A 12,963-nucleotide genomic window follows, 5' to 3' on the forward strand; every position below is an offset into this window, starting at 1 on the left:
GGGCCTCGGGCGGAAGGGGCGGGGCCGGGCGGAAGTCCCTGCGCCGGTCCCGGTCACGTGCGAGGGGCCGCGGTCACGTGCGAGGGGCGCGCTCGCGTGCGGGCAGGTGAGTAGCCCGCGCTCCGCAGCCGCCGGCGCAGCGTGCCTGCTCCCCTGGGGTGCACGGCGTGCGTGGCAGGCGCGGGCCCGGGAGTGCCAGGCCCCTTCTCCTGTGTGGCGTGGACTTAGGAAGGGTGTGGGTTTGCGCGTGGGGACGCACCGGGCTCTGGATGAAAGCCAGAGCTAACCTGTCCTCCCAGAGTCCCGGGCGGGACGGCGGCCCCCAGGACCCTGCCTCGGGCTGCGGGGGGGCTGGCGGCTGGCCGCCTCCGGAATTCCATGGGCGCCCCAGACTCTGACAGGAAGCTGTCCGGGAAGCATCCCTCCAGAGGCCTCTGCCTCTCTGGGACCCGTGGGAAGCGGAGAAGGTAGAGGGGGTGGGCGCGAAGGAAAGTCTAGCGTGTCTTCCGTCGTGGGGAGGAGCACTGGGGGTGAACCCCTCTCCTCTTGGCTTGACAGGATTCATGGCACTGTGGCGCGCATACCAGCGGGTCCTGACTGCTCACCCATGGAAAGTACAGGTTCTGACTGCTGGTGAGTGTCTCTCTGGCACCCGAGTGGGACCAGAGCTACCTGATTTGGGAGGAAGAAGCTCACCCAGAAGACTCCTTGAAGAGCTGTCTGTCTGCTTCTCAAATTGTACCCATACTGTTATGGAGGGTGGGTTTCCAAGGCTATTCTTAAAAAAGAGGGTATGACTAGTTGACCTAGTTGTAAAGTCAGATCTGGACGTCCTTAAAAAGCTGAGATGTAATCTCTTCAGGATAAAGGCATTGCTCCAAGAGGCCTTAATTTAGATAACTAGCGATAACAGATGCTCTTCTAACATTTTGGTGTGCCAAACACTTTCAGCACATTAATGTTATCTCATAGGGTGAACTAGGTTGCTTGAACCCACTTGATCACACATCGATAAGTGCTGGAAATAGGGCTGTTACCCCAGTTTGTTTTTCTTAGATTTTTTTTTTTTTTTTAAATCATAGCAACTCTTTTTTTTTTTTTTTTAATTTTTATTTATTTATTTATACAAGCACTGGGTACAGTCAGAAGCACAGGAGGGTGAGAGAATTCACCAGAGCCAGAGTGGGGAGCAGAGCAGGCAGATGGACGAAGTACACTGCTGAGGGGAGCAGCAGGCGGCAGGAGAGGTCTGCGTGCCATGTGGGACCCTCCTTCGGTGGCCGGGGAGCAGCCGGGGATCGAACTGGCGCTGCAGAGGCTGCGGGCAGCTTTGCAACCCAGCGCTCAACTGCTGCGCCACCGGGGAGGCCCTGTTTTTCTTAGATTTTTAAAGTGAAATATAACTTAACATACAAAAGGATAATAATACAGTTTAAAGTATTAAAACAAGTACTCCTGTATCAATACTCAATTTTGAGATCCCTTGAGCACTTCTCCCTGACTCAGACAAGAGATAACCACTTTATTTTTTTTTTTAAAGATTTATTTATTTATGCATACAAGAACTGGAGTACAGGCCAGAGATGTGGGGGATGAGAAGATTCACCAGAGACTGAGCAGGGAACAGAACAGGCAGGTCGACTGTAATAACACTGCTGAGGAGAGCAGCAAGTGAGACAGGAGAGGTCTGCTGCACCATGTGGGTAGCTCCCTGGCCAGGATCGAGCTCCTGCTGCAGTGGCTACAGGTAGCTTCAAAGGTTGCATCTTAACCCCTTACACCACCTGGGAGGCCCCAAGAGATGGCCACTTTAATTGAGTTTGGTTTATATCATTCTTTTTGATTTTTTAAAAATAGGGTTCTGTTACCTATGTTTAAATCCCCAAACAATATATTAAGCAAAGATTTAGTAATTCAGTAATTGAGTTTCGACCTCATAGAGCTAACCCAGTGACTTACCTGCATTTGTTACCTTCTCCATTTTGCTGTTACCATCTTTGTTTCACAGGTTAGCTAACATAAGAGGGGGTGGCACAGAGTAAATTTTATAAGGGAAGATTTAGAAGGTCTGTGAGAATTAGAGTAGTGGCAAGGGTGATGGAGTTAGGATGGGGTCTTCCCTATGTTTAAAGTAGGGGAACAGAATTCTAATGAGAACCGGTTGGCCTCTGAGAAGCAAAGACCGTTAAAAGGGTGTTGGGTGGACAGAAATCTTGTTATTAATATAGCTCCACATCACCACTAAAAACCTCATTGGGTGACTGGCCAGGGAATAGACTCTTGGCCCTCCCAGAGTCCCTTTCCAGGCTTATGTGCCCAACCACCCCATGTCTTGTCCTCAGAGTGTCCGTCAGCCTGTATGACTCACCTGGCTGCGTGTGTGGTGACTCATGCAGGACTGTATGGCTGTGATGGGAACTGACACGCTGGGCCTTTTGCCCAGCCTCAGATTCCCTCAGGGCCTCTAATGCCAGAAGGAAGGTTCCCTCTTGCGGTTATCAAGAATAGGAAAGGAAGGATAATCCTTATGTTTTCCTATCTAAGGGATCTGCAGCTGACTAGAAGCAAGTGCAGATAAGCGGCTGAGCTGGGGTGCCTATCTTGGTGATAGAGCCCTGCGGCTCCACACCTGCAGTCTTCCTGAGGTTGTGGGGACATTTCAATGTAGCCCTAAAGCAACCTCTAATTAGAGGTGTCCTCTGACTTTTCCAAGTCTTTCAGGCTTTTCCTTCCCTGCTGCTCAGTGTATTTGGATCCACCATAAATAAAGGGAGGAAGTAGATTTAGATTACAGAGCTGTTTTTAGACCCCATCACCGTAGTTCGTACAGTTCCATGGGCTAACTCATCACACAGGAAAACAGAATAGAGATTTCAGGCTTCAGGTTAGAAGACCACAGTTTGAATAGCACTTAGTAACTGTGTGAGTCAGGCCAAGTCAGTAAATCTCTTTGGGCCTCAGTTTCTTCCTTTAGACCTTATGTTTAGTTACGTGATGATCTCACGGATTCATTGTAGGAATAAGTCTTTGAAAAGGCATAAAAAATAATTTTAAAAGCTAAACAAAAAGTTTTCAAGGCTTAAGGTGTTGGCCTTTTATATGAGTGTTGTCAACCCAGACACAATAAACTGTTCTTTTTATAGTGGTATTTGGATTGGGTTTCCACTTACCATAAATCTGAACATGGATAACTATGTAAGCCTTGCTTCTCCAAAAAGCAGGGCAGAAGCTTCTGGGCAGGTGCTTAATTGTTAGGAACTGGAAAGTAGTCCTATGCAGGCAAGAGGGAGAGTCAGTATAGGGAGAGGCAGCAGTCAGCAAACCTGACTGCTCAATCCCTTAAAACTGACTGAGAAGGGCCTCCCCGGTGGCGCAGCGGTTGAGCGCTGGGTTGCAAAGCTCCCCGCGGCCTCTGCGGCGCCGGTTCGATCCCCGGCTGCTCCCCGCCCACCGGAGGAGGGTCCCACATGGCGCGCAGACCTCTCCTGCCGCCCACTGCTCCCCTCAGCAGTGTACTTCAGTCCTTCTGCCTGCTCTGCTCCCCGCTCTGGCTCTGCTGAATTCTCTCACCCTCCCGCGCTTCTGACTGTACCCAGTGCTTGTATAAATAAATAAATAAATAAAATACGTGCCTCTTTAAAAAAAAAAATTGTTAAAAAAAAAAAAAAAAAAAACTGACTGAGAAGCTTCCTGAAAAGTCCCTTAGGACTATATATGTGAATAGTCTTCTCTGGAGAAAAGGAGAAACCTTTACCCACCTACTCCTGCCCAAATTGGTCAAAGCTTCACCCCATGGGATAGTTAACACCCCTGTGCTACCAGGCTGCACAAGCACAGTCCCCAGACAAGCATCCACAGTGCCGCCCCAGGTATGACACAGGCCTGAGGGTGGGATCTGTCAGGTAGAACTGCGGCTTAGTGGCTGGAGTAAGAGTGAGTCAAGAAGAGCTGAAATGGTTCAAAAGAAGTGTTAGTTACACCCATTTTTAGCCAAACCAGAGTTAGGAACAGGAACAACCTAGACAAAGATCTGTGTGTTCCGCAGAGTCCGAGTCAGCCCTATCCCGTCCCTTCTTCGGGGCCCTTCCAGTCTCCAGTGGATCGAGGGTTCAGCTCCATTCATCTTCGACCACCCTGATCCTGCTGTGGGAACAGCTAAGCTTCTGCAGATACTGGTTTCCCTGGAGTCTGAATTAAGCCAGGAGCTAAGAGCTCAACAGGCATTAGAGACCATCTAGTCCAGCCCTTGACACTACAGAGAAGGAAACGAGGCAAGAGGGCAGAGTGACATGCACTGAGATCTTGCGTGCTCACTGGAGAACTGCATAGAACCCGGGCCACTTCCCAGTGTATTGCTCTATGCTTACACTGCTGGGGCCTCAGGTCGCTGAGTGTACCCTGTCTGGTCTGGACTTAGATAACTGACAAGCTGCTGAACCTCCATTTTGTCTCACTTTCTGGCAGGAGGGTTCAGACCAAGAATGGGGAGAACATTCAGACCAATCCCAGAGAATGCACATTCCTCTCACCACTTAGCTTCACCTTCCTCTGGCAAAGTTTTGCTGGGCAACTCATGGGGAGGAAGGAGTCAGTAGCGCCTCTGGCCCTGTGCCAGTAGCTGCATACCTGCTGACCCATGCCACCTACGCTCAAGGACCTTCCTGCCCCTCTGCATTCTCATCTTCCACTAACACTTTGTTTTCTTGCATGGAAGACTCCACACAAAAACCAGGAGAAGAACAAAATAAGGGAAGTAGGGAATTTACCCCCACCTGTGTCTAGGAAGAGGGGGTAGAAATTGGGGCTTTTCCACTAGTGGACAAGGGGCAGTCCCAAGTACTGCTGGGAGGCAGGCTCCCCCACACACCTCCCTCTGCTGGATCCGGTGGTGAGTGACGGCATGAAAACTGGCACCTACCCAGGGGCATGATGTCACATCCGCACCAGTGTCTGCCCGCTAGGCTTTGTGCCCAGTCCGGCATTGGGGCATCACTGCCCAGCAGCCCCAGGTTCCTGCCCCATTGGGACTCAGGCCTTATTTCTGCAGACCCTCGGCCCTAACCACCCAGAAACAAGTCCATGGACAGGACAGCCAGATCACTGGAAGATCCAGATAATTATGTCCCAAAGAGCCTGGGTTTGACTTGAGGCTGCTTGAGCTCTGGGGTTGGAGGAGATGGAGTGACGAATCTGAATGTCAGACTGACTGCTCAGTCAGTGACTTGGATCAGAAATCAGGCCCTGCTCCAGGCTGGGACCCTGCTCCATGCTGTGACCAAAGCCTTAGACCACCCAGGAATTGATGGAGGCCATTGCTATGGGGCGGGGTGGCTGATGAACAGAGGGAGACCTCTGGGTTCTTTTCTGTCTGAAATGGCCAGAACTGGTGGCTGTAGAGCTGTACACACTTACTGCAGTGATGACTCTGTCCCCTGGTAGTCCTCAGATTTGACGGGCACAATTTGGGTGCCTAGAATCCATCTTAAAGACTACAAGCTTCATGACTATGAGGCTAGAAGTAAAGGACTTCTGTTTTCCTACCTAGCTGTGTGACTGCTGACAAGTCGTGAAGAGTGAAACACTCACCTCACTTTATGACTATTTCTTCCCCAGGAATATTGCCCACCCCACAACATGGCAAGAACAGAAGTGATCCCATTCTGGGGAGTCAAAGACAGAGGGGAGTGCATTCATACAAGAGGTGTCCTTGATAAGCATGGCTTTGGGGCCTTATTTGAACAGGAACCCACGCCAAGCAGCAGTCACAGTAGCCTCTTGGCGCCTTCTGGCCCCTGAGTCCAAGCCAGGCGCAGCTGGGACTTCCCCGGCTTCCTGTTCCTCCTTGGGGGAAGGCCTGGTTTCAGGTCCTGGCCTCACTTCTCAACCAAGTCACCCCCTCACTCAAAGACATTCAGTGGAGGTATGACCCCTTTCTCCTAGGCCTTTAAGGAGGACTAAATATGTGAGCCCTTCGTAAACTGGAAATATCTGTCTAGGTAGAATGTTAGACTGTTAAACACCCTTCATTTAGGAAGTGACTGGCTGTGTTACCCCTACCCCTGGTCCTCAGTGTCAGGGTCACTCTTCCCTTTATGCATGACCAGGCAGTTGGTGACCCCAAGTTGTCAGAGGAGGGATAGAGAGGTAAGTGCTAACTGCGTGGAGAGGGCAGCAAGCTTTCAGTCTCATCTGATCCTCATACCTTGAACCTCAAGTACTGCCCTTTGGGCTAGACCTTGAGTACTTCTGTCCTTTTGAGGAGCAGTCCTGTTGTTTGCTATAGTACATGGGACATTTGTCCTCTGAGCATCCAGCAGAGGCTTGGTTAGGTGTGGTAGGGAATAAGAGAACAAAAATGCCTAGATCGTTCTATCCTTGCCCTCTGGGAGGGTCTACCTAGGCATGTTCTGGGAAGACCCTCCACCACTTGGGGAGTTCAAGGGAGAAGAGAGGTAGGGAAGCCTTTTGGGTAAGTGGGGGTGGAGCTGCACCATGGCTAGAGTGCCAGCAGCCTAGGTCATCTATAGGTGCCAGCCCCGGCTCTCAGCGCCACCCCACTTCCTCTGACGAGCTTCTAGGGGCAGGCCATGAGGCGGGTGTGGGGGAAGAACAGTGAATGTACAGCCAGCACAGACGTCAGAGGCAGCTCTGGGCCAAGGAATGGGGTTGAAGGATGTGTTTGCCCAGTGCTAATTGAGGGCACAGGGAAGGTGGTGGCTGCGGGGCTCTAGGGGGGCTCTCGTTACTCAGTGAGATGAACAGACAAGCCAGAGATCATACGGTCACTCCCAAGCGGCCCTTTAAGTGTATGTTTGTTGGAAGCCATCACGCCACCTTAACTGACAGGGGTTCTGTAAATAGTGATTATTTCTATCTTGGGTTTTGGGTGTGGGTGTCTGACTGGGCCTGCATGGAGTTCGGTGTGCAAGTGAGGGGAGAAGATGTGGGTGCAGAGGCCTGAGGGGAGACATGACTGTAACACCAGCTCAGTCTGAGTGGTGAATGGGGAAGCCTGGGCTTGGCCGATTGTGCTAAGAGGTGACTGGGACTCCTCCTGAGAGGATTAGTAGCTTACCATTTGTCTTCCAGCCTGGTACCATTCAAGTGCTTGTTTTAGAAAAAAAGTTGTTCTTGCTGTTCTCCACAAATATGGACTCTAACACCAAGGTGAAGGACATTGCCCAGGATTTTGCCTTGGGTGGGGGCGAAGACCAGGGTTCCCTACCATTGCACATGTGGCCTGTTATAGTACAGTGTCCTGGGAAGTGCTCTGTCTAGGAAAGCAAGCCACCTGCTCTTGTGTTGACTCTGCCGCTTAATGGTTATGTGAGGTCCTGGACCTTCATATCCACTATTCTAAAATAAGGGGTTTGGATAAAATTACCCAGAAGGTCTCTCCAGTTCTGACAGTTGCTGGTTCACAGTCCCTGGCACCTTAGATTCTCCTTCCTCTCTCTCACTCCTTCGTGGCTCAGTGTGGAGTTCATGGGCCCTGGCCCGCTCAAGGCTGTTCATCCCAGTTTCTAGTACGAGGTGTCACCAGCCTCGGGAAAAGAGAGCTTGGAAGCAGCAGGAAGGGACTCTAGGGAAGGGCTGTAGGCCCCAGAATTAAGCCCTTGGCTTCAGAGTGCCGGCGCCTACTTCATTTAGTAGACTTGCCTCCCTCCTTGGCAGGCTTCTTTCCCCAGGAGTTATCCTGACCGTACTTGTTTACCTACACAGGGCTGCTGATGGGTCTGGGGGATGTTATCTCACAGCAGCTGGTGGAGAAGCGAGGTCTGCGAGAGCACCAGACCGCTCGGACCCTGACCATGGCCTCTCTGGGCAGTGGCTTTGTGGTAAGTTCTGCCAGGGCTGCCATATCATCCTTTGCTCTCCCTTGGCCTCTCACGTCTAGCCAACCTTGAGTGTCTGCTTCCCTTGGGACTTGGTTTCTAACTCTAAAAGCTAAGTGCTCCCTTCACTGCATCCCTGCTCTGCCATCTGGGCTTTACTTCCAGGGCCCGGTAGTAGGAGGCTGGTATAGGGTTTTGGACCGGCTCATCCCTGGCACCCGCAAGGTGGATGCACTCAAGAAGATGGTGTTGGATCAGGTGAGCAGAAGGAAATCAGGAAGGGTGAACTGTGTTGTGGGTGGCTGGGGCCACAGGTGCTCCCAGAACTCTAATTTCTCTTCTCTAGGGGGGCTTTGCCCCATGTTTTCTAGGCTGCTTCCTCCCACTGGTAGGGGCTGCCAATGGACTGTCAGCCAAGGACAACTGGGCCAAGCTGCAGCGGGTGAGCTGGGCAGGATTGGGGAAGCTCTTGGGCTGGCAGTGCTAGGGGAGTGAGACAGTCTTCATGGCACAGAAAAGGGGAGCATGCAGATAGAGACCCAGGCTCTGGAGGAGTAGAGCAGAGAGGGCGTGGAACAGGAACGTGTTCTGGAACTATCACACTTTGTGATAGACTGGGAGGGGAGTTGCTTGAAAGTGCAGGCACTAATGTACTCCTTTTCTGACTCCTCAGGATTATCCTGATGCCCTCATCACCAGCTACTATGTAAGAGCTGACACCTCAACTGCCTCTTCTTCTGCTTCCTTGAGTCCAGAAGTGCCCAGGGATTGTGGGTTCTCCTGACATAGAAACCCCACAGTTGGGATCACTCTCTTGCTCCCAGTTGGGAAAGCACTCAGGAAAGCATTCTCCTGGTTGTCCATCTTGTTCTTGTCTGCAGAGGTTGGAGCAAGACCAGGCAAGGCAGCAAGTCTGGGGGGTCAGGTAATCAAGGCAGCCCCCCAACCTTTGCCTTCTCTTTCTTGTAGCTCTGGCCTGCTGTGCAGTTAGCCAACTTCTACCTGGTCCCTCTCCACTACAGGTATGACAAATCCCTATGCTATCCTTCAAGGAAAAATCCACATTACAAATATTTGGAGACAAGGTGGTTCTCATTTCAACCTTGCACTACTTTGGATGGCCCAAAACACTTTGCCCTGATCAGTGCTCCTCGGGCCTCAGAGCACTGTATTGCGAGCCTCCTACCCGTTACCTGTTCCAGAGTATCTGCCACTAACCTTTTGTCAGAGGGTGTCCTGTTCCACAAGCCAGGTTTGTATTCACCCTGAGCTCTCTGTTTGCTGAATATCTGCAAGGGCCATGTCTGGGCCAGACAACCTAGGCTAGACGGAAAGGTGGACCACATAGAGCGAGTAGGATCCAGGCTGGCCAAGTTAGTCCACTGCGAAGTATGTCTTACACTAATAATAAAGGTAGTTGCTGAAGCTGCAATAAAGGATATAGTCGATCTTGTGTTCAGTGGTTAAAATTTATGTTGGTGAGGCAGGATGCTTTGGAAACAGAAAAATATAAAATTCTTCAGAGAAAACAGGGTCAAATTTTTAAATGAAAAGCATAGCTAGGCAGCTCTTCCTGCCCGCTTGTGTCTATGCAAGTGTCTTTTACTCTTCTGTCCCTTTCCCTAATAAACCTGTCCTTTAAATATAAAAGAAAAAAAAAAGAAAAGCATCGCTAAAAGGAATAGAAACTTATGAGCCAAATCCTAAACATTAGGGTTCTGGCAACACTCTCTGAAACTACAGCAAAGTAAATTTAAAATAAAGAGTTACTTTATATGTCAGGCAGTACATTTTTGGAAGGTGAATTCTCCTCAGCTGGTACAAGATGAAGAAAGGTGTGTATTTAGAAGGGACCTGGACAGGGGCATGGAGGACAGAGAGGACAGAGCCACGCATGGCAAGAGAGCTGCTGAGGGGATTTGACTTTGAAACTGTTGTCCAGAAGACACAGCGCTAGGACAGCACCAGAACCTGAGCTGGCTGTCCTCTGGTCTGAGCCAGTGCCTCACGCCCCCCACCCCCCGCCTGAGGGGCAGATGGAATCTGAATCTGGACACTCTCAGAGATAATCTCTCCTTTTCCATTGCACTTCCCTCGTGGCTTGTCCCTTCTTGCTCTTCACGATGCCTTTCCTGTTCCTTAGGTTGCCTGTTGTCCAGTGTGTTGCTGTTATCTGGAATACTTACCTGTCCTGGAAGTCACATCGGTCCTAAGCCTGCCTCGCTCCCATGCTTCCACCTTGCAATGATGTAGCTTACCCCTGGAATGGGCAGGCAACCTCCTCAAAGTGCGCTTACTAGTTTTCATCAGTTGCTTGTCAAAAATTAATGGGTTAGCACTTTGAAATGGCTCATCTCACCCTTAAATGTAACCTGATTCCTTTTGAAGTCACTGAAACCTTTATTATGGTCTTACACCCACCACATTGTAGGTACTTCATAAATATTGGGTGAACAATATGATTTGTCAACTTTAGTTTATACCTGTATTCCAGCAGATGCCTCTCATCCCTCCTCTTCATAGACCATTTGTTTCCCTAACTCTTGCCAGCCTTGGCTCCAGCTTTTTGGGAACCCTTCCTCAAACCTTTTAATTGGCACCTCTATAAATATTAAATACATAATCTGGAGCTTGCAGAGGCACTGAGTAAGCCCTAGCAGAAAACTGTTGGGGAGTCAAAACTTCTAACGCTGGAAAAAACCTCCAAGAAGCTAGAAAGAAGAGTTCACCACGCTCAGTCCTTTCGGATGAGGATGGTGAGGTCCACAGCAGTGAGATGACCTGTCCACATCACTCGTTAGTGGCAGGTACAAAGGTGCACACAAGTCCTATAGGTTGAATATTTGCAGCATCCCTCTCCCTGCCAATGTTCATAGTCTAGTGTCCAAAGTAATGGTGTTTGGAGTGGGACCTTTGGAAAGTGAGTAAATCACAGGACCAGGGCCCTCATGGGATTGGTGCCTCTGAGGACACCAGAGAGCACCCTCCCACCTTCCACCATGTGAGTCACCATCGTGAGCCAGGAAAGCGGGTCTTCAGCAGACTTTGACTCTACTACTGCCATGATCTGGGACTTCCCAACCTCCAGAACTGTGAGAAATAAATGTTTATTGCATATAAGCCACCCAGATTGTGGTATTTTTGTTATATCAGCTCAAATGGACTAAGATGAAGTTTTCTTCCTACCCAGTGATCTTAATCTGGAGGGTGAAAGATGTGGTAATGTTGCTGCATTGGCTCCCAGGAGAAAAAATTAACTTGGCTAAGCTACCACTTTGGGGAAGACTCAAACAGATGGACCAGTCTTTTTGTGATCTGAAAGCACCCTGAGATCAGAGGGCCCCCCCTTTTTTTTTGGTGATTCTTTAGTCAGCTAACCCTAGAATTTAGATCCTAGAGCTAAAATGTGATTTTTAAAAATCTGGCTGCCTCTGGGTGGGCGCTATGGTGACAACGAACTGCCAGCTGCCAACAGTGCTCTCCAGTTTGCTGAACTGATAGCTGGGGCTTGGCACTGAGCAGCAAGCACCGTCCCTAGGTGTCTGGCCCCTTGTAGAGGCCCAGGGCTGGGTCAGCACCACGGACAGCTCCGCGATCCGCCTGCCTTCCTGTGCCGGAGCCCGGCGGCCGGGACTGCGCTGCGGGGGGGACCGGTACTAGTCACGGACTATTCCAGGCGGGTAGGGGGCTCTTGGCCCCCAGAGCAATCTTTGCAACCTGGTCACCTTCTCGCTCTCCTGCCCGGTGCCGCTTCAGCACCAGCCTTCCGGGCGCATGCAGCGTCCCGAGGCGCGCCCCTCGGGGTCTCACAGCCGGCCGTCGTCATGCTTCCACAATCAGTGCCTGCTCCTCGCTGACGTCAGCCGAGCTGTCCTGGCGCTATATAAGGCTGGCGACGGTCCCGGGACAGACCCCGTGTTTCCCAAGGCGCCCTCAGTCCGCCCCGAGGGACAGAGGCTGAAGCGCCGTCCTGCGCGGTGCAGACGCTCTCCGGCAACCGTGAGTGGCTCCGAGGTCGGCCCAGACTCCGGCGCGGGACTCCCGGCTACCCCGCCGCGACCCGCCGGGAGGGAGGGAGGGCAGGAAGGGTGCCACGGGACTGGGCAGCGGCCAGGGGCTGGAGGGAAGGGTGTGGGCCTGGGGCAGCAACTGCAGCGGGCGGTGGGGTTCTGGACGCGCGCGGGAAGGGAAGCAGCGCTACCTGCGGCTGCCCCAGGCGCACCTCACCTTGCACTCCCGTGTGTCCAGGGCCGGTGGCACCATGAGGCGGGCGGGACGCGCGGCTCTCCTGGCGGCGGTGCTGGTCCTGGCACAGTTGCGCCCGGGGAGCAGCCAGTGGAGCACCGAGGCAGCGGCGGTCGGGGTGCAGGACCCGAGTCTGCGCTGGAGTCCCGGGGCGCGGAACCAGGGAGGCGGGGCCCGTGCGCTCCTCCTGCTGCTGGCCGAGCGCTTCCCGCACCGCGCGGGGCCGGGCCGATGGGGGGCCGGGACCTCCAGCCCCCGCCCGCGACGGGACGACCCTCCGCTGTCTATTGACCTCACCTTCCACCTGCTGCGGACCCTGCTGGAGCTGGCGCGCACGCAGAGCCAGCGGGAGCGCGCCGAGCAGAATCGCATCATATTCGACTCCGTGGGCAAGTGATCGGCAGGGTCTGGGGCCCTGTAACCCCGGCCCGTCCCTTCTCCCGCGCCCACCCGGCGGGGCCAGGCGCGACCAGAACTGACCCAGTCCCGCGGGACTAGAACCCCAGAGATGCCCTGAGCACTCCGCGTCAGTATTTTTTAATAAAAGTGCTGAAGAGCCTTTGGCTTCCGTTGCAGGGGGTGGGAAACCACTGCAGGGTGGGAACCCGTGGGAAAGTGGGGTTTCCCCGACTGGCAGGAGGAACCAGGTGCTGCAGGAGGGCTCCCCAAGAAAAGCATTCACCTAGGGTCACCCAGGAATGCAAGTCCTGGTGCCGCCGCACTCTCCCACCCTTTTCCCTTGGCACTGGGTTCGGCCATCTGTGCTCAATGACAAGGAGGTGCCGAAGAGGGGTTCCTCCATTTCCATCCCCCAAATGGTCCCAGTTCCGGAGAAGGGCGGGATGGTGATGAGCAGCCTCAGAAGCCTGGGCTGAGTGGGCAG

The 12,963-nt window shown here is 52.5% G+C and overlaps 2 protein-coding genes across 3 annotated transcripts; both read left to right on the forward strand.

Moving 5' to 3' along the window:
* The first annotated feature begins 73 nt into the window (after positions 1–73).
* On the forward strand, positions 74–11,162 carry MPV17 (mitochondrial inner membrane protein MPV17). Of its 2 annotated transcripts, none has more exons than XM_037528342.2 (8): positions 74–106; positions 559–633; positions 7,723–7,838; positions 8,001–8,093; positions 8,182–8,277; positions 8,509–8,541; positions 8,805–8,857; positions 9,979–11,162. In XM_037528342.2, exons 2-8 carry the CDS (start codon positions 564–566, stop codon positions 10,046–10,048), a joined length of 531 nt encoding a protein of 176 aa, XP_037384239.1. In that variant the 5' UTR covers positions 74–106; positions 559–563; the 3' UTR covers positions 10,049–11,162. The 2 variants fall into 2 exon arrangements, with proteins under 2 accessions (XP_037384239.1, XP_037384240.1); XM_037528343.2 differs by lacking the exon at positions 74–106 and adding an exon at positions 260–467.
* A 588-nt stretch (positions 11,163–11,750) lies between these two features.
* UCN (urocortin) lies at positions 11,751–12,494 on the forward strand. Its single transcript, XM_037526916.1, has 2 exons — positions 11,751–11,834; positions 12,084–12,494. Exon 2 carries the CDS (start codon positions 12,097–12,099, stop codon positions 12,475–12,477), a length of 381 nt encoding a protein of 126 aa, XP_037382813.1. The 5' UTR covers positions 11,751–11,834; positions 12,084–12,096; the 3' UTR covers positions 12,478–12,494.
* Positions 12,495–12,963: the final 469 nt, after the last annotated feature.

The sequence above is a fragment of the Talpa occidentalis genome, unplaced genomic scaffold (genome assembly GCF_014898055.3).
Source record: "Talpa occidentalis isolate TD23 unplaced genomic scaffold, MPIMG_talOcc4v2.1 talOcc4.5, whole genome shotgun sequence".
Classification (NCBI taxonomy): domain Eukaryota; kingdom Metazoa; phylum Chordata; class Mammalia; order Eulipotyphla; family Talpidae; genus Talpa; species Talpa occidentalis.

Coding starts and splice junctions, on each gene's coding strand:
- MPV17 (XM_037528342.2), top strand. CDS start 564: ATGGCACTGTGGCGCGCATACCAGCGGGTCCTGACTGCTCACCCATGG. Junction 8,278..8,508: donor ACTGGGCCAAGCTGCAGCGG/GTGAGCTGGGCA, acceptor CTGACTCCTCAG/GATTATCCTGATGCCCTCAT. Junction 8,858..9,978: donor CTGGTCCCTCTCCACTACAG/GTATGACAAATC, acceptor CCTGTTCCTTAG/GTTGCCTGTTGTCCAGTGTG.
- UCN (XM_037526916.1), top strand. CDS start 12,097: ATGAGGCGGGCGGGACGCGCGGCTCTCCTGGCGGCGGTGCTGGTCCTG.